The 19,543-nt window shown below is 31.2% G+C and overlaps 1 protein-coding gene across 1 annotated transcript; it reads left to right on the top strand.

Annotated features, from left to right (window-relative positions):
- Window positions 1–1,359: 1,359 nt before the first annotated feature.
- Window positions 1,360–18,872, top strand: LOC107446652 (heart- and neural crest derivatives-expressed protein 2). Its single transcript, XM_016061345.4, has 2 exons — window positions 1,360–1,916; window positions 18,470–18,872. The coding sequence occupies exons 1-2, from the start codon at window positions 1,410–1,412 to the stop codon at window positions 18,563–18,565; spliced, it is 603 nt and encodes a 200-aa protein (XP_015916831.1). The 5' UTR covers window positions 1,360–1,409; the 3' UTR covers window positions 18,566–18,872.
- Window positions 18,873–19,543: the final 671 nt, after the last annotated feature.

The following is a 19,543-nucleotide window of genomic DNA, read 5'->3' as shown; positions in this document are numbered from 1 at the left end:
ATTTCGTATTAGTTTGGACCCCTTAATGTTAATTTCACTTTTTGTTTATCACTGTGGTTGGTGCCAGCCGGGTGCAGAATTCGTATCGACCAGCCATCGCTGGTATTCGAACCCGTCACCTCAATGGAAAGCAAGCGCTCTACCCTGAGCCACCTCGGGTCAAGTTGAAATTTAAAAAAAAAAAATTCTCATTTTTGAAATATTTATATTAAGTTCTTTTTGACCATTTTTTTTTTTTAATTTAAGAAGACATAGTTTTAGCCTGAGATTACGAATGTAGTTATTTTTATTTCTTTACTGGATGCTTCAATGACAGATACATGCAAGATGAATGCTGGATTTAAAGTTAAAATTATGAATAATTTGCATTTTTGCAACATTTATTTCTAAGTTCACTTGGATCATCTTGATTTTTTTTCAATTTAAAGGGGAAAAACACTTTTAGCCGGAGAGTACGTATAATTGAAATACATTAAAGTACTTTATTTAATGCATTCGTTCGTGGATGCACGCAATATAAATTTTTAATTCAAATGAAAATTTTCACAAATTCTCATCATCACAACATTAATAATAAATTCGTTTTGGTCAATTTTATAAATATATATATATATATATATATATATATATATATATATATATATATATATATATATATATATATATATATATATATATATATATATATATATATATATATATATATATATATAATATATATATATATATATATATATATATATATATATATATATATATATATATATATATATATATATATATATATATATATATATATATATATATATATATATATATATATATATATATATATATATATATATATTTATATCTATATATATATATATATATTTGAATAAATAGTTTTAGTTTGAAAATAGTTATAAACGAGAATCGTAAAACGAACATAGTTACTACTTTTATTTTTTTGCTGAATGCGTTCAATCGATGATTAGTAAGAAAAATTCTGGAATGAATTTTTCAAATTCATATTTTGAGTTTATTTTGGTTAATTAATTACATGTCGCCACAATCTGATTAATTTAGAATTGATCAGATGAAATTTTTTTATCACCTACGCTCGATCTTAATCATGGTTTTTCCAATGGCGGAAAAATATATCCCTTACGAACTAATTAAATTTCAGAGAGAAACATCGTAACATCCCGTGATAGATATCTTCTGTGCAAATACAGACTTCGACGCATTTCTAAATCTAATTACAAAAATGGTTGCTTGATCCCCTACTCAGATACCTTCATGAGTTTCTCCTCCTTTGGTAAGCAACTATGGACCACTAAGCTCCGCCTTTTTTGAGGGAGGAGTCAATCTTTCGCATTACATGAGACAAACCAGAACCCATCCGAATCCTGTACTTGTCACACAGCATGAGCCTAGTGGGAAATTATCAACAACTCTTTCGCAGCTCAGACACAACGGCCTATCCTCAGCATTATTACGGCAATCGTTACGACATTGCATCGGCATCTCAACAATCTCCTTCAGATTCTTCATATTTAGGTTGGTCCTTCAGCAATTATAGTCCGGATACATCAATTGAGTTTATATCACCCATTCAAAACAAAGAATTTTGTGTTGGAAGTGAACTGAGACCCGAAAGGGGATACAAAAAACGCGTCACGGCGAACAGAAAAGAAAGAAGACGAACTCTTTCGATCAACAATGCCTTCGCAGAATTGCGTGAGTGCATTCCACACGTACCACAAGACACAAAGCTTAGTAAGATCAAAATTTTGAAATTAGCGACGAGTTATATCGCCTATCTCATGGATTTGTTGGCCCAGGAAGACCCACATTCTGGACCGCATGGGGGATTCAAAGCTGAACTTTGTAAGAAATATGAATCTAGAGAAGAAAGAAGAAAGCGAGAAATAGTAAGTTTTATTCCATTCTTTTCTGAATTATCCATTTAGAATTAATTAATTTAATTTATTTATCATTGATATAGGCAAGATATCTCGTTTTCTATAAATGTACGTTACATGCAGTTGTAGGAATAATTTGTTCACTAAGCGCTTTCAACTGTACGCTAAGCAATGTTCTCTATGTCTCCTAAGCAATGTCCTCTATCCTTTGCTCCAGAATATGAACGAGGTTTCAAATTTTCCAGCAATTGGCACTATGAGCAAGTGATGATAAATATAGCAATTCTATATTGTTCACTAAATATTTGATATTTCTTCTTTCACGAATTGGAGACCAGATATCGTTGTCTAGGATTGTTCATTATGTACGAGATATCTTGTCTTCTGTTAGCTATGTAAATATCTAATCATTTAGACATTAGATGAGATATCTCGTTACTTAGGATTATTTGCTTAGTACCGTATCTATCTCACATTCATCAATGCTCCATTTGTTCCAGTGAAGAGATATTTCATAGTTCAGGATTCTTCGCATGTTATGTACGAAATATCTCGTCTTCCAGGAATGTGTGCTAGTTTTCAGATATCTTCTCTTTCTTGGGGTGTTAAAAAATAAAGAAGTTTCACACAACTTAATGCAAGATTAAACAATATAAATGACAGTTTAAATTCATGACCGAAAAATCCTCCTGTTCATTAAAAAGTTCTCTTTTTATAACCGGGTAATATCGACTCTAATGGGTTTCGGACACTTGCATCTTTGAGATGATGGTCCTTTATCTCGGAAAGTATTATCTGCGATTTCCAATTCTTATTCTCAATATATTTTTACTTCTATGACTGAAAAGTAGCAGTAAATACAATCAATTTTTTAGTGTAATATTATCATCATTAATTTTATGAGTTTCATGTTTTTTTCTAGTTATTACACAATGAGTATTTGTTAGAATATGCACGCGTGCATAATATAATTCCTCGTGTCAAAATACGTACAATGCGGAGAAAAAAAACGGACCACCCTAAATAACTTTTGATCTAATGATCGGATTTTTACGTTCCAGAACTCCATCTTAAAGGTTCGAGGGGGAAATCAAATATGTTACTTAACAAGTGCAGATGATATTTTAAGTTACGAAATCAGACACAAAAACGTACTTTCTCGGAATAAACATACCTTTTTTCTGACTCCCAAAATCTAGCGGTAACCGCAATCTATCTGGAAAATATGGTCCAAATAGTTTGGTCAAGAGAACGGGTTCGGTTCAAAGTTCGAACCACTTAATGCGAATTTTACTTTTTGCGTTTTGCAATATATTTCGAGAACTTTTTAAACGAATTGAAAAGTTTTTGAGCACAATTATAAATTCGTTTATTCAAAGATAACTTAATGCAAAATATAACTTTTAGTTAGTATTGTTGCACGTATGATTTTATTACTTTTTATTATTTTATTTAATAATAAAATTTTGTAAGGTGTAATAATTTTCACATTATTTATTTTTTTCATTTTAAGAGCAAAAATACAAAATTTGAGCGAAATCTCTCGAATAGTTCATGAAATATCGACTTTTAAAAATACAACTTTTTCAAAATTTGATTTCTCAGGAACTATTTACCCGATTTCACTCAAATTTTGTATTATTCCAGGTAAAGTAACATTCCTAAAAAATACATTTAAAAAATGATTCCTATCTTTTTCCTAAATTTTCGACTATCATTAAACAAAATAAGAAAAAATAATAGATATCTACTAAAATGTATATTTTGCATGGAATTATCTATGGATAAACGAATTTTATAACTGTGTGCAAGCACAATTCTCCTAAAAAGTTCTCGAAATATGGTAAAAAGGTGAAAAGAACTTGACTAAACTATTGAGATCATATTTCCCATATTGTGGCCATATTTCGAGGATCAGAAAACTATATCTGTCGAAAAAAAGGCATGTTTATTCAAGGAAAATAAGTTTTTGCGTCTGATTCCGTAACTTAAAATATCGTGTGCACTTATTGATTAGCATATTTGAGGCCACCCCCTCGAACCATTAAGAACATAGAACGTGAAGATCCGATCATTAGAACAAAAGTTATTCAGGGTGGTTCGGTTTTTATTTTGCGCACTGAACTATACAAATATAAAAACGAGTGCTAGTTCTAAGTTGAATCACGTATGGCTTAATGGCAATTTTAAAATATTGATCATCATTATTATTCATTCACCACCAAAGCACTTTCTTAATTTTTAGACAACAACAACTGGACAGCGTCATTTTTGCTTAACAACTGAACCAACGTCACATTCTGGTACCATTGGTAAAATACTTGAAAAATGTGATGAAAATTCTATTGAGCAGTATTAAAAGATCCAACACACTTTCTTTCTTAAAATGTGTGGGTTGGATATAAATTGCGATAGCATCAAAGACTTGACTAGAGCAGTTTGTGCTCCGTAAAATAGAGAAAAATCTCGTTGGAAAACCATTTTATATCTTGCTTATATTTGAAAAAATTAGGAACCCCAGCTACCAAGACTTATTAAAGGATATAAAGCATATACAAGACTGTTTCCTATGCAGGACTATAATTATTAATAAGTCTTGGTAGTTAAAAATGAAATGGTTTTACAACTAATCTTTGTCTCTTTTGACTTACAAGCAGTCATTGGCTTGAGCTCCGATCATCGCTAGATGTATAATATTTCATTGGTTGTAACAAATGGTGAGTGTTCTATGCTTAACAAGAGCTAACAAAATTTTAAGGCTATATATGCATTTCCACGAGTAATATCTGACAGTGTTTATAGTTTGAGTTAATGGTCTTATATGGTTTAAAATTAGTATTTAACTTCCTTTAAAGATGATCTAGAAATTTTTTTAAAATTTTTGACACCTTTCATCACAACTAAAAGAAATAGTCGACCCTGTTATTGAAGGGAATAATTTCTTAGAGTATCCCGGAGGTACATTATTGTTAAACTATCAAGCCCTAAAAACCGCATACTCAAACTTGGTACTAAAAGAATTATAACAGCAAGAAACAAAAGTTATTCTGGAAAACTTTTTCGTGATTTTGAGGTAACCAAACACTAATCTGGAATGTTTAAGTTTACCCAGAACTCGTAGATTGACTGCAGAATTACTTTTAACTTCTTCTTCTTCTTCTTCAGCACGACAGCCCCTAACAGGCCTTGGCTGCCTCAACCACGCGTAGCCTCCAACGTCTCCTATCCATGGCGACTTTTTTCCAGTTGTTAATCTTTATTACTTTGAGATCTTTAGTAGTGTCATCGAGCCATCTAGTTGGAGGTCTTCCTCTGGCCCGAGATCCAGAAGGATTTTTAAAGGTGGCTATTCGTACTGCATTGTTTTCTGGACCTCTCCAGATATAGCCAAGCCATCTTAATCCATTGCTTTGGATGGCCTGCACTATCTGTGGCTGTCCATAGAGTGCTTTTAACTTCTAATCCTTAGAAATGTCCATATCGGAGATAAGATATCGATGGTGGAAGGGAAAAAAACTAAATAAATACCATTTTTAGGACTTCCCTGCCATACACAGGTTTTGAACGCACAATTAAAACAGTTATAGAAGTCTGAACCCAAGCAAATAATTAATTATCAAGAGAAGGATTTATAAACAATATCTTTGTTTAAGTTTTACCTACACTACCCTACAATAATGGAACAAACACTTTCAGCTTTTGACATTTTTTTTAATTTTCTCTAGTAATAATTGGAGTATTATTTGATAATTTTAGAGGTGTTTAGATCATACAATTTTTCCTACTTATTAATGAATTTTAAAACTTTCAGAGGTTTGAGGGACGAGCAATAAATTACGAACTAAAACAAGTCTTTTTAAACACCCTATACCAGGAAATGTTGCAACAAGCGTGTAACTTTCATTGATTACTTTGGCTGTTATTTGCAATAATTGCATTAAGTTTCGTAAATTTGGCTCAAATATTTATGGAGATATGGACATTTTAATAGATTTATTTATTTATTTATTTATTTTTTTTTTTTTTTTTGTCTTACGTTTTTATTATTACGAGGGTTGCTATTTATATTTCTGGCCTAATAATGAAAAAACATATATGTAGAATCGAAATTGGTTTTATTGTTTTTCAAAATATTCTCCATGATGATCAATACACTTTTGCATGCGTTTGAACCAATTTTCAAAGCACTTCTTCCAGTCCGATTGAGGTAACTCCAAAACATGCGTTTTGAACGCATCAACCGCTTCTTCGGGGGTCAAAAATCGTTGTCCACGTAATTTATTTTTGATGTGTGGGAATAAGAAGAAGTCATTCAATTCCATTTTTTGAAAGAGAAGAACTTTTCAATTTACTGTCAACAACACAAATGAAGCTATAATGGTAAATCGTCTGCTGAATTTATGTTTAAAAATATTAAACTTTCGATTAAAATCGTCTGCAGTCGCCTAGCAACACTTACTGTTGCCAAGGCCAGAAATATAAATAGCAACCCTCGTAGTAGTATTATATTTATTATGTATGTTTAAAAATATTCAACAAAATTAAGCAAATTTTTGGAGCAATTTTCAATTAATAACAAAATTATTCACTTGAAAAAATTTGTTTAAGATTACGCAAGCTATGAGCATTTAAAGTAATTCTTTCCTACAGCGCATGCGCAGAAAAAATTTTAAATAATTTTTTATAGCTAATGAAAAAAATCCACTTGAATATCGTGGAAATTTTAAACGTTTCTAGCAATTTCCTAAGTAAACTCCAGCATCAAGGAAGATAATATTCCATAAAAGTATGTTTTCTCTCACATGTTTTCGTTCCTTATATCATGACATTTTAACGTACATTGCGCAAAATTAAAAAGCGAACCACCCTGAATAACTTTTAATCTAATGATCGGCTCTTCACATTTCTAGGACTCAATCTTAATGGCTTAAGGAGGTGACTTTAAATGTGCCAGACGATATTTTAAGTTCCGAAATTAGACACAAAAATGTATTTTCTTTGAACAAACATATCTTTTTTTTCTAAGGATTCGGATTTCTGACCCACAAAATATATGTTGTAGCCGCAATCTGGAAAATATGATCCCTATAGTTTATTCAGCGTTGTCCCAAGTTTAGGCCCCTTAATGTTAATTTTACTTTTTGCTTATTTCACCATACCTCGATAATTAAAATTTTCGAGAAATTATAAAATTTGTTTATCCGAAGATAGTTCCATGCAAAAAGTAATTTTCAGCAAATATTTATTATTTTTTATAATTTTATTTAATAGTAGTCAAACTGATTCTGAAATGCAAAGTATGCAATTTTTTAAATCATTTTAAAGAGTACAATTTGTTATGGCATAAAGCAAAATTAGTCGAATAGTTCTTGAGAAATTGAATTTTTAAAATTCGATTTCTTAGGAAATGTTGAACCAATTTTGCTCAAATTTTCGATTTTGTGAGTTAAAATTGCATTCTTTAAAATTATGTAAAAAATCGTTTACCTTACAATTAAAAAATGTTTAATATATTATTAAATTAAATAATAAATATTTACTAAATGTTATACTTTGAATAAAATTTTCTTTGGATAAACGAATTTTATAATTAGGCACAAAGATTTTTCAATTCGCTTAAACATTTTTCAATTCGCTCAGGCCTGTTTTTACGCCCAAACAAATATCACTCAGTTAAAAATACATTTTTTTTAATAAAAACTTATTTAGTTTTTTGAAAAAATCTAATAATTTTTAAGAAATAAGTCACCAACACTTTCTATTATAAAAATAATTTATTTCGATCCTTTTTAAACAAGGGGTTCCGTAAAGACCGTCCATTATATACATTTTTAGAATCCTTGTTAAAATGAAGAAGAAAAAGTATACACTTTAGCGTTTGCGAAATCAAAATCTAGCAAATCACTATTGAAGACAGTAGAAAACGACTATTATAAACTTTTTTAAATTACACCAGCAATGAAATTAGTTTTGATGTTTTCGACCCGTCTTCTTCATTAGTGTTTCAACAGATTTTGAAAACTCGTTTATTTGAACATCGCTAACATTACGTTCACCTCTGCCAGGTGTAAAATATCCAAAAGTTAACTTGAGAACAGTTGAAAAAATTTTATTTATTACTTTTACTCAAGGAAATTACTATAAGATTCTCGTTACAAAATTTTAGTGGACAATTATTAGCAAAAGTAATAGAAAGAAAAAAAAGAGAATAAACGGACTATCCTGAATAACTTTTGATCGGATCTTCACGCTCTAGGTATAGGACTCCAATCTTAATGGTTCAAAGGGGTGACCTCAAGAGGCTAATTAATTAGTGGAAACAATATTTAAAGTATCGAAATCAGACACAAAAACGCTCTTTCTCTGAATAAGCATACCTTTATTTTAACGAATTCGAATTTCTCTCTTCTTAATTTAAAATATCGTTCGACTTAATTAACACAATTGAGATCAACCCCTTAAACCATTAAGATCGGATCATTAGATCAAAAGTTATTCAGGGTAGTCCATTTTTTTTCACACTGTACATAACATGGTTTTGCAGTTTTCGAAAAAAAAAATTGCCACGTCGTTTTTTTAGAGATGGTGTTTTGAAAACAACGTCTGTCAAAGGAATGTTAGATTCATGAACATTGTACGAATTCATTTTGTCTTTGGCTTTCCTGCACCGCCTTTCTCAATAGTAATTCGACAAATTTTGATAGAATTTTTATTTTTTCTCGCTTAAATGTAAATTTGCGAACCCCACTGTGCAGACATTTTTGTTATCTTTTTAGAAAAGGATATTTAAAATATATACAAAGGGCAGTAAAAGCACCCTGTACTACATCCCTATTTAAAATCAATTTCTGTGAAATATTCGTATGTTGACCCAAGAAAATAATCACTTGAACTCCCAGCTGTTCAAATCATACATAAGCAATTAAAGGGGGAAGGGTTTTGTGATTTGCTTATTTTTATGGACAAGGAGAAAGGAGAGGTACTAGCAATGCTTACGCAAGACCCTAAAATCCACTTTCAAATTTTTCTTAAAACAAAAGAAAGAAGTAACAAAAAATTTGGAAAAAGTTACTAGTAGGAAAAATTTCAGACTTAAAATAAAAACTACATTTTGGATAATAAATGATTGGAGAAAATTTTCTTCGAGGAGTTTTAAAACTTTAAAAAATTAATTAGAGCGTACATTTTGTTTATACTAGATTACATTTTTTATTTAAATTTAACAATAAGATTCTTAAAATTAAACTACTATAGCTGAAAAGAAGAAAGGTGCCCAAAATTGTAATATTCGAACGACAGCTCTCCAGCTTAAAATATTTCAAAATGTTTGTTTTTTTTAACGAAAAATTAATATCAAAAGCTAAAAAGAAAGCAATCTTGATAAATATAAAACTAAATGCATTACCAATGTGATGAAAAATTGAAGTAGCAAAATATAAGAGAAAGGTTTTGAATATTATATGAAACAGCTGCACGAACAAACGAAAAAGTAATTTTTTCTTATTGAAATGTTGTTGATACTACACTTTCGTATAATGAACTTAGTTTGCAACATTTTAAAAGAATAAAATATAGCATATCACTGATACAGTACAAACAAAAGAGAAAAAAAATCCTTCCCCTTTATAATAAAAAAATATACTTTCATACATTTTTTATTTTTAATTTTTGTAGTATTTTTTTAATTTCATGCAATGGGTAAAATGTAAACTTTACTGTAATGATGTGCAACCAGAAATATATACATTTTATTTATTTACTCAAATTTATTTACTCCTCTCCAAAAGCTCTGAACGTGTATTTTTCTTGCGTTTTTATATATTTTCACTAAACAATAAGTATCGACTGTGAATTTTAAAATTTTATTTAACCTTTAAACGAAAACCTTCGTGAAGGCAGTTATTTCGCAAAGCGTGTTAAAAAAGTAAAATTATTATTAAAAACATTTTCTCAAAATTATTATTAAAAACATTTAAAATAATAATTTTTAATAACAATTAATAAAATTATTATTAAAAGCATTTTCTCATTTATGTAAAATAAAATATAAAATAAATTGAATTTTAGCAGAAATTACATCCCATATTCAAACACTTAAAAATTATTAATCAATGATTATTCATTTACTGAATTTTTTTTAACTATAAATCAATAGCCATTATTGGAATCAAAATTTTCTAAATTTTCCTAAACCTTTCAGTGGAACGAACCTAATTCTTTTTTAGAACCTTCAACATTTTTAAAGACGAGAGAAAAAAAAATATTTCTTTACTAAAATAACAGTTTTGCAGTTTGTTTTAAATGAGGTAAGAAACTTTTTCATACAAATGCTTAGTATAATATTTGAATCGTACTAACGGTTTAATTTTATAAACCATTTTTCGTAGTTGTACCACTGGTTTTCGAAACCTCTAAATTATACAAATTGAATGAAATATCGAATTCTTCAGAACATAAAATAATGAAAAAAAATGTCTATAAGTAAAGAAATTTTTATACTAAAAATAACCCATAAATGTATAAAACTGATTATATTTTATGATCTGCATTATTTATTAGTTTTGGACTCGGGATGAATTTTTCTCATAATTTACGAAATTTTACTTTCAAAAAGAACAAGTACTCATGTAATGCTCTTTAGGATCAACCAATAAAAATGATGAATAAATCTGTCAAAATTGTCCGAGTTGCTGTTAGTTAAAATTCATTCATTTATTTTTTAATGTATTATTAGAAAACTAAATAAGATGCTCCGTAAACACAGTTCTTACTAAATATTTTTAGATTCCTTGTAAGGAATGAATGAAGTTAAAATTATGTATTAAATTTATTTTGTAATTTAATTTTAGAAAAAAAACTTTTGAAAATCTGAGGAATCACTGCTGACTAAAGCGAGATTTAAACCAAATAATTGAAAGAATTTATTTTTGATTGACCTTTGCTTTGACCTTCTTCAGCCGTTAATCTAACAGGTTTTGATGATTTTAAATCCACTAGTGATTCGGTAGATTTCGATAGAGTTTTTGTATCTCTCTTCTTTTTTTTTTTTAGCTTAGATATCACTTAATCAGCCGACTGGACTATGTAGTGGTCAGGGAGCTGATCTCACACCAGAAAGGTTCTGAGTTTAAATCCCAGACAAAGCATGGATGTTCTTTCATTCTCTGTACTATCTGTCTTTACTGTGGGATCAAAGCTGACCTACCGATTACGGCGTCCCTGAAAGAGTGGCTAACAAATCTGCCGAGTGGCCTACAAATGATGAATGAATTGGCATTGGAGAAAAAATGTCACTTGATGAAGGTTGATTCCATGAAAGTTTATCTGGAAAAAGATTTCACTTAATCAGGGTTGATTCAATGAAAGCTTATCTGAGATAATTTCTTAAATTGGAATTATGGTTCTAAAACCACATTGTTTTAATAATAATTAACTGTCGATAAGTCGCTTTTTCAAGCAGTGTTCACGATGCCTCATTTTATCCATATTTATCTTATCTCAATAGATTTGTTGCTCGTGCATAGTTAGCATTTAAACCATGACAAGTTAGGCAACTAAACGTGGTCTTATCTAGGCAACTTGCTTAACCATTTCATGAGCGGTGGGATAAAATTTGTTCTACTTAATTTTGATAATAATATGAACCACTAAAATTGTAATAGTTTGTGTCTCTTAAGCTAACTCATAATAAATCCATTTTAAATAGAAAGCGGATAGCTTAATTTCGGATGTGCTTATTAGCGGATGTGCTTATATACATAATATATTTTTCTCTTCACTCCGAATTGGAGCTCAGTGCCTCTGTCTCCGTTTTACTCTATTTGTGGCTTTACCTCTTTTCTAGTTTTGGCGGAACCTCAGTGTTTAGTCTCCGAGCATACTCTTTTTTTCGAAGGGATGAAAGGCTGTGTCAACCTTCCTTGGTCCGAGGATAGAACCCTGGAATAGGGAGCACTACCACTCGGCCACCGGGCTTCATAAGGAATTATAAGAACAGTTTAAAAAAATATATAAAGCTACATAAGTCAATATTAGCAGCTAGATTTTAAAAATATTCCCAAGTTAATGTTTGCGCTAATGAAATGTTCAAGAAATTTCAATATTTTGCAGCTTTATCCGTTGTTAACGAGAAATTTCACTTTGCCCTTCTTTCACTCATCCTTGTTTCCATCTAATTATTTAATTGAAAAATTTATAATATTGTATAAATCTGATTATTTTTCCTCAACTTAAATGGAAAGTATTCTTGAGAAATAGTTGTTAAAGGAATATTTCACATTGTTTGGCAATGAAAGTAAAAAAAAAAAATTTAATTAAAATAAATTATAATCCTAAATAATACATAAGATTTATTTTTAAATTATGAATTTAACAAAAAGAAGAAAAACGAAAGAAAAAAAGACAGTAATGATTGATCAGTAAAGCGAAAACTTGATGACATTTGCCGATATTAATTCATAGTTATAATTAAATAATTTTGCAGGATTTTGCATAATTATTGATAAATACACCCTTAATACGAGGAAGCGTGGAATAAAAAAGAATTATTAAGTGGCAAAAATATCAAAAACTGTGTTGAAGGCATTGAGTACGGATTGATCATTTTGACAAAATGTTGTCGCTCAAAAGTTCCAAAAATTAAATTCCGAAATACTCGAAAACTGAATTAATTATACTCGAAATTATACTCGAAAACTGAAATTTATTTTAAAAGAAGTCAACAACTTTAAATGATTCGTTCCAAAACAGCCTATCTCAGAGCTTGCTCAAGTTCCCATCTTGGCGAACAAAGAACACCTTAGGTATTCTTCGGCCAAGGTTCCCATGATACTCTGCATTGTTTAACTCAAGTCACATAAACGCGTTTGATTGTTCCTTTTGTAAAAAAAAGAAGGAAAAAAAAAAAAAAAAAAAAAAAAAAAAAAAAACGGAAGGAAATTAGACCCGAAAAAATTTTTAAGGTTTTTTCTTCACTGTATCACCGTATTTTTCCTTCAGTCCCTTACCTATTCTATTACGTAACCTAAAACTATCTATTCTAACCAGGCATAACCTACCATAATCTAATTTAAGCCTACCAGGTCCAGATTAGGTCCTCCTTCTAAAAAAAATTCATTTCTGAGATTGTGTAATCAAAGAAAACTGATTCCGAAAACGTTCATTCAAAAAACACATAATTCATAAGTTACGAATAAAAAAAAAATTCGCTGCACTGAAGTACGTAACCCTAACTTTTGAGGAAAATAGGAAAAGGTAAGGTTTTAATTGCCAAACTTTATGTTTTCTTCATTAACAAAACTTAGTACAACTATATAAAATTAAATAATATTAAGTATAGTTCAGATTATTGCGTAGCAGTGTTTCTTCGATACTGAAAATTACTATGCATGTGACTCAGCTCATTTCTTTCCTATCCACCAAATACAAAAAAGCAATTGAAAAGCAAACAAAAAATAAATCAAACCAATTTGATTACTTGAACTTGGAAGTATTTCTAATAATCACCCTCCAACCCCATCTCTAATATATCTAGTCAATCAAACACGTTTTGATTTTTCATCTTTACTAGCATCACTAAAAACATGTATTTAGGGCGGTTATTATACACCTTGTGTACAATATACCAGTTACTGCATTATGAGTGTATGTTTCCCTTTGAGGTATCTCAGAATGAAAGCATCAGAATTCGAACCTGAGTTTAAGAAAATGTAGTTTCATTTAAAGCATTAATATTTGCATTGTTATACTTGTCTTTTAAAGTTTTAAAATATATTGGTCCACTAAATTTTCCTTTTTTTTCCAACTAACTCCCAAACGAATTTGCTTATCACTGATATCTCTACTTATCAATAAATTTCAAAACCAAAACTCGATCATCCTCATCGCCCAAATATAGTAAATTTAACGAAACGTATTTTAGAGTTTTTGTATTTTGCTCAAGTTATACAATAATTACACACTAAGCATATTTGGGCATGTAACTTAATATTGCAAGTCTTCTAGTTTTTAAAACTTTTAGAAATACATTCGCTTTAAAATAAATTTTTAAGTTTTCATAACTGTTTTCGTCGATTTAAACCTAATTTTTAGGTTTAAGCCGACGAGCATTTAAATTCTTCACGTAAAGCTACTGGTTCTCTAAGTTTTATTGTAAAAAGTTTTTAAAAATCTAAATTGCCACATACTATTTTACCAAATGTATTAAAACAAACCACGATCTTTTTTATTATACAAGGTGTTCCGATCACCATTTACAACATATATTTTTAAGAGTCTTGTAAAAAATGACGAAAAAAAAGTGTACACACTAAGTGTTGCAATTAATATTTGAGTGAGGAAAAAAAAATCAAAAATTATTGAAGTTAAACGAATTACTACTGGGGACGAAAGAACTAAAAATATCAAAACATGTTACTTGTATAACGCAAGTAAGAGACAAGTAAGTAAAAACAACCTTTACATTAATACTCTGCAATCAAAATGGTTGTGTTTTTATAATTCTGTCTTCTTCACTATTAATTCGACATATTTCTATAGTTTTTTCATCGATTTATTCTTCACGTTCATTTTTGAAAAGGATTATAAAAATGTATATTAAAAGCAGTTATTACTTAAAATCCTGTATATTGTTCTGTAGAATTCCTCCCCTTTGCTAGAAATAGCCAGAAAACTGGGAAAATTTAATATTTCGAGCAAAAATATTATCATTAAAAATTTAATATTTCAACTGGTAGCTAAGTACACCCCAAGTTTCCATATAATATATAAGATCACATTATATACCATAAATGTTCAATAAGAAGTTTTTTATAACTAAGAAATAACAGTAAGAACTTTCCCGCAAAACTGATTGCGGGGAAATATCCGAATGCATTCCTCCCTTTCTTTCTTCACATTAAATAACTTCGTCAGAATATTTACCCAGCTGCACCGGCACGCTTAATATCTAGGCACATGGTAACTGTTTCGAATATTTTCGGAAGAAGTTATGTAATTCATAGAATTTGTGGTCGTATATTGTTATGATAATTTCATATTTATGCTTGTAATTCAAATAAATATCGATAAATTCAAGGCAAAAATTTGGAAAAGAGTTTTTTGTGTTTTTTATAAGAAATAAGTAATAATTAAATGAAAACTATACTCTGTATCAAAGTAGAATTTTTCTCGGCTATTTTTTAACACATAAAAGTTGTTTAAATATGTATGTATTTCTTTTTTAAATCCTTATGAAGTAAATGTTGTTAAGGAAGTAACTTCCGACTACAGTTATGAAGTTACTTGATGTCTTCAGCTAACATGATAAATAAAAAGTGTCATATATATGAAAAATATCGGGGTGCAACTTAGAGAAATTATTTTCTCTAAAAAACATTGGATAAGCTATTAAAGTTAAAAAATTTAACTTTAAAAGTTTAGCCAACGTTTCCTTTAAGAAGTTCACAAATCAAAGCAGAGTGTATAAAACCATTTTAAAGATTAAATAAAAAAAACATTGTCATAAAAATATACGTTTTGGGATTTCTGAAGTGTCCAATATAAAGCTAAATGTTCAGCCACACATCCTTCTATTCGCTTTTTTACTTCATTGCTGTTTGAAAAAAAATACATATCGAATGCGAAGTTTAAAGCACACATTAAAAGATTGCTCTTTGTAGGAAATATTTATGTCTTAAAAATGTGAGCTTCGCTGTGCTAATATTTTTAAATCGTTTATTAACTGTCATTTGTAGAAAAATTATAGCACGATTTCGCTTATATAATCCTACACTTGACTGCCGTTTCTTAAAAAGAAGTTACAACTCCAGTATATGATCTATGGCACTATCACTCGTAAAAACAATTATGACAAAAAATATTAGGTTTCGTAATAAGTTTTGAAATTAATTTCTTTAGTATCCTTAAGTATACTTTAGTGTTTCTCTTGATTTGACTGCCTTTTTTTTAAGTTATGACTCTAATGCAAAACTCATAGCACCATATTAAACATTGATACTCGTTGAAGATATTTATCTCACAAAAATATAGGTTACGCATGGCGTCACAAATTTATATTCAAGAGTAATTAATATACAAACGAGATATTTATTAACATACTAACAAATTAAAATTTAAAGTACAAATGAATCAAAAATGTTGAAGTTGTTTCTAATAATCGCTTTTCAACTTCTCACTGTTTCTTCCGGCAACAAAACAGGTTTCAGTACTTTTAATCTGCCTTTCAAGTTAATGTTTCGTAAACTTTTAACTAACGCTTTTCTTTTTTTAGCTTTCATATTAATTTACGACTCTCATTGTGTACAGTTTTCAGCTTCATTTCTCATACGTCCCGCAGTGGACTGATCGTTAAGACACGGTTCCCAGCAGATCACCGAAGACAAGCAGCACTGGCTGCGGTCAGTGTGCGGGTGGGTGACCACTTGGATCAGCCTGCGTAGGGGCCGAGGGTGTGCGGTATTGGTCCTCGTTAAAAACTGTTCTACCATAAAGTGCTCGACTTCGCGTGCAGGTCGTCGGGCTACCGAAGCGGGGGTGCCATCCCCTCTGCAGAGGATCAAAATTGCGATGGCATGTCTTCGGATCATCCTCAGGGATGTTTCCCAGACCGTCGCCAATAGCCCATTGTGTAGCTCTAGTGCGACGTAAATGAACAACAACAACAACAATCATTTCTGATACGAATTTCAAAATTGTTTTTTGAACACTTTGCCGGCTGAATAACTAGACCAGAGTATCAACAAGTCATTGCGCATTTTTTTAACGACTACAAACTATTGCCAAATGGGGAAATCTCAATTATCGGTCGGCAAAGTGTTAAGTGGGTGATTTCGGAGCTTTTTATGTATCGTGAAACTCCACTTTAGATTACAGATTTGTACTTTAAAAAAAAAATCGGAACCTGAATTCTCTATTTTTTTTCTTTGATAATTCTAAAAACTTACAAAGCGAGGAAGACCTAGGTAATAACAAAACTTAATATTTTTATTTTTAACAAGTTATCTACTATTTCATTATAAATGCATTACAATAGAAACCATTAACTTATATACACATTCTTAGTATTACAAAGTGACTCAGTGTTGTTGTTGCTGTTGTCGTATGCCTGTTAAGGCAGAGGGGTGCGATGTTCTTGTTTTCCAGTGGCGCCATCTATGGGCAAGAATTTAACTTCTGCCACACCCATACGTCACGCCCGTTTATAGGGCAGACCCATTCATTCATCTACAAATCGTAATTTTGACCTGAATCAGAGAACGATCAATCTCCAATTCAGTCCCCCCAGAGGTATTGATTTGTTTATGGGAACATGGAGGACTTTGCGACTCGACAGATTTAACGTGCATCAGTCACCATTTTACAACACGAGGAGTCTTCGACCTCCGGGGTTCGAACCCACTAACTCTCGGACATGGACCCAGTTCCCTACCGACCAGGCTATCCCGGCTTAGTGGTTCGGTTCACGTTTATTTTTATTTAGCAACTGGGTTAGTTATTACTTGATTATAAACTTCATTCACTTCAAAAATATAGAAATTTAAAATAACGGTTGACATGTCTCAAGCGCTCAAAAATAGACGGCCCTTTTAAAGTTTCGTCAGACATGAATGAAAAGAAACAAAAGTGATTTGAAATATAAAACGTAAAGTTGCCAACGAAAAAGATGGTAGGTAGGTAGGTACTTAATTTACGTCGCTCTAGAGCTGCACATTGGGTTACTGGCGACGGTCTGGGAAATATTCCTGAGGAGAGGATGATCTGAAGACATGCTTTCGCAATTTTGATCCTCTAAAGAGGGGATGGCTCCTTTGCTTTAGTAGCCAGACGATCTGCAAGTGAAGTCAAGCACTTTCCGGTAGAACAGTTTAACAAGAATCAATAGCGCACTCTCGGTCCCTACGCAGGCTGATCAAAGTCGTCACCCACTTTGATCAGCTTGCTTACTGGCCGAAACCAGTAATACTTGACCTCGGTGTTCTAGTGAGAACCGTGTCATTACGATCAGTCCATCTCGGCACCGAAAAGGATGGAAAAATAAAGAAGAGAAACAAAACTAGAAAAGCCACAGTGGCTGAGAGGGACGTGCAAAATGCAATTCTACTCGTCTTGGAGGGGAAATAGGGAATTACTGGGTAGCACTTGAAACATGTCCAATCCAATTTGTATAGTTTCTGATCAAGTAATATTTTACCACTTCAGTTTATAGGGATTGTTGCATTTATAGTGTTTAAAAATTGCTTGCAAACATACATTTGAATTTGTCACGCGTAAGATATTCAATGTTTAGCAAAATTTAGATCTTGTCTACTTTATTTTGCTTAATTTTTATAGATTTACTTTCAATACGATTACTCTTGTGGCGTAACTACCACTACGAAAATTAAACATCAATTCACTGGTATATAAGACATGCTAACTTGATTTAATCAAGAGGTACATTTTGATAGATGACGGTTGGCATGGTCGATAACTCCGCCCCCACACTCTCTAAGAATTCACATTATATATAAAATCTTGTGAACACTTATTTTTCTTGTAATATTTTTCTTTTCAATCAATTTTAGGCTAATCTTGAACCTGGGCAAAATAAAGACAGAAAATCTAAAGGAAGAACAGGATGGCCACAACATGTATGGGCCCTAGAACTCAAGAGTGATTGATGGAAGACACGCAATTTCATAAACATGTTTGAAGGTTTGAACTGTGCAACCTTAAAAACTTTACAAAATAATATTGTCGTAATTATTGGTATTACGACATTGCTAGAAAAAGGAACAGTTGTCTTCGTCAATTTCTTAAAAATGAGAAAGAAATAAAAAGTACATGGATATGTCATGCAAGGATGATAAAATAATTTTTATTTATTAATTAATTATTTATTGAAAAGTGTTGCTGAATGTTTGTTTTGTAGATCGTTTGCTACCAATTATTTACCTTCATGTGATTTAATATAAATATTATTTGTGATAAGATTGTGTGGATTTATTTATTGAAGTATTTACTGTTATGAGTTTTAAAGATTTTTTATGCAAAAAGAAATTACATTCACTAAAGACCAATGATAATTCCCTAAAACACAATGATGACCCTGATCGGCCTGAAAATTATTTTCATTCGTTCTCCTCCATTCTTCAGCTATTTCATTACTGACAATCTAACTGAAGAACTCCCCTCCCAAGTTGTCTAGAGCACTGTCAATAACTATGATTACAAGGTTAAACTACACTCTATAACAAAAAAATCGACGTACCAAGAAGCAATCATCCGATTCCTCTGAAGTTTCGTATGCATGAATGTTTTGAACAGATCAGGCTGGAATGATGCCGACTGGGGACGCATAGTCTTTAGCGACGAATCCTGCTTCTAACTGTGCACAGGGTAGAGGGGGGATCCTGCCTTCACTACTGCACGCCACACCGGCCCTCAACAAAGCATTATGGTCGGGGGTGCCATTTCCTTTGACAGCCGGACCCCTTTGGTCGTCATTGGAGGTACACTTACTGCACAGCGGTACGTCGACGACATCCCAAGACCTGTTTTGCTACCGTTCCTTTTGCAGCGCCCTGAGCTGGTTTTTCAGCAGGACAATGCCAGACCACATACGGCACGTGTTGCTTTGAACTGTCTACAAGCTTGTC

This window comes from Parasteatoda tepidariorum, chromosome 11 (genome assembly GCF_982258835.1).
Source record: "Parasteatoda tepidariorum strain Cologne lab strain chromosome 11, Ptep-v5.0, whole genome shotgun sequence".
Classification (NCBI taxonomy): Eukaryota; Metazoa; Arthropoda; class Arachnida; order Araneae; family Theridiidae; genus Parasteatoda; species Parasteatoda tepidariorum.
The sequence above is the reverse complement of the archived record's forward strand: the minus strand, read 5'-3'. Positions and strand labels throughout refer to the sequence as shown.

Bases quoted from the DNA above. Each gene is read 5' to 3' on its own strand.
- LOC107446652 (XM_016061345.4), top strand. From the start codon at position 1,410: ATGAGCCTAGTGGGAAATTATCAACAACTCTTTCGCAGCTCAGACACA. The intron at 1,917-18,469 runs GTAAGTTTTATT...AATCAATTTTAG, and splicing joins AAAGAAGAAAGCGAGAAATA to GCTAATCTTGAACCTGGGCA.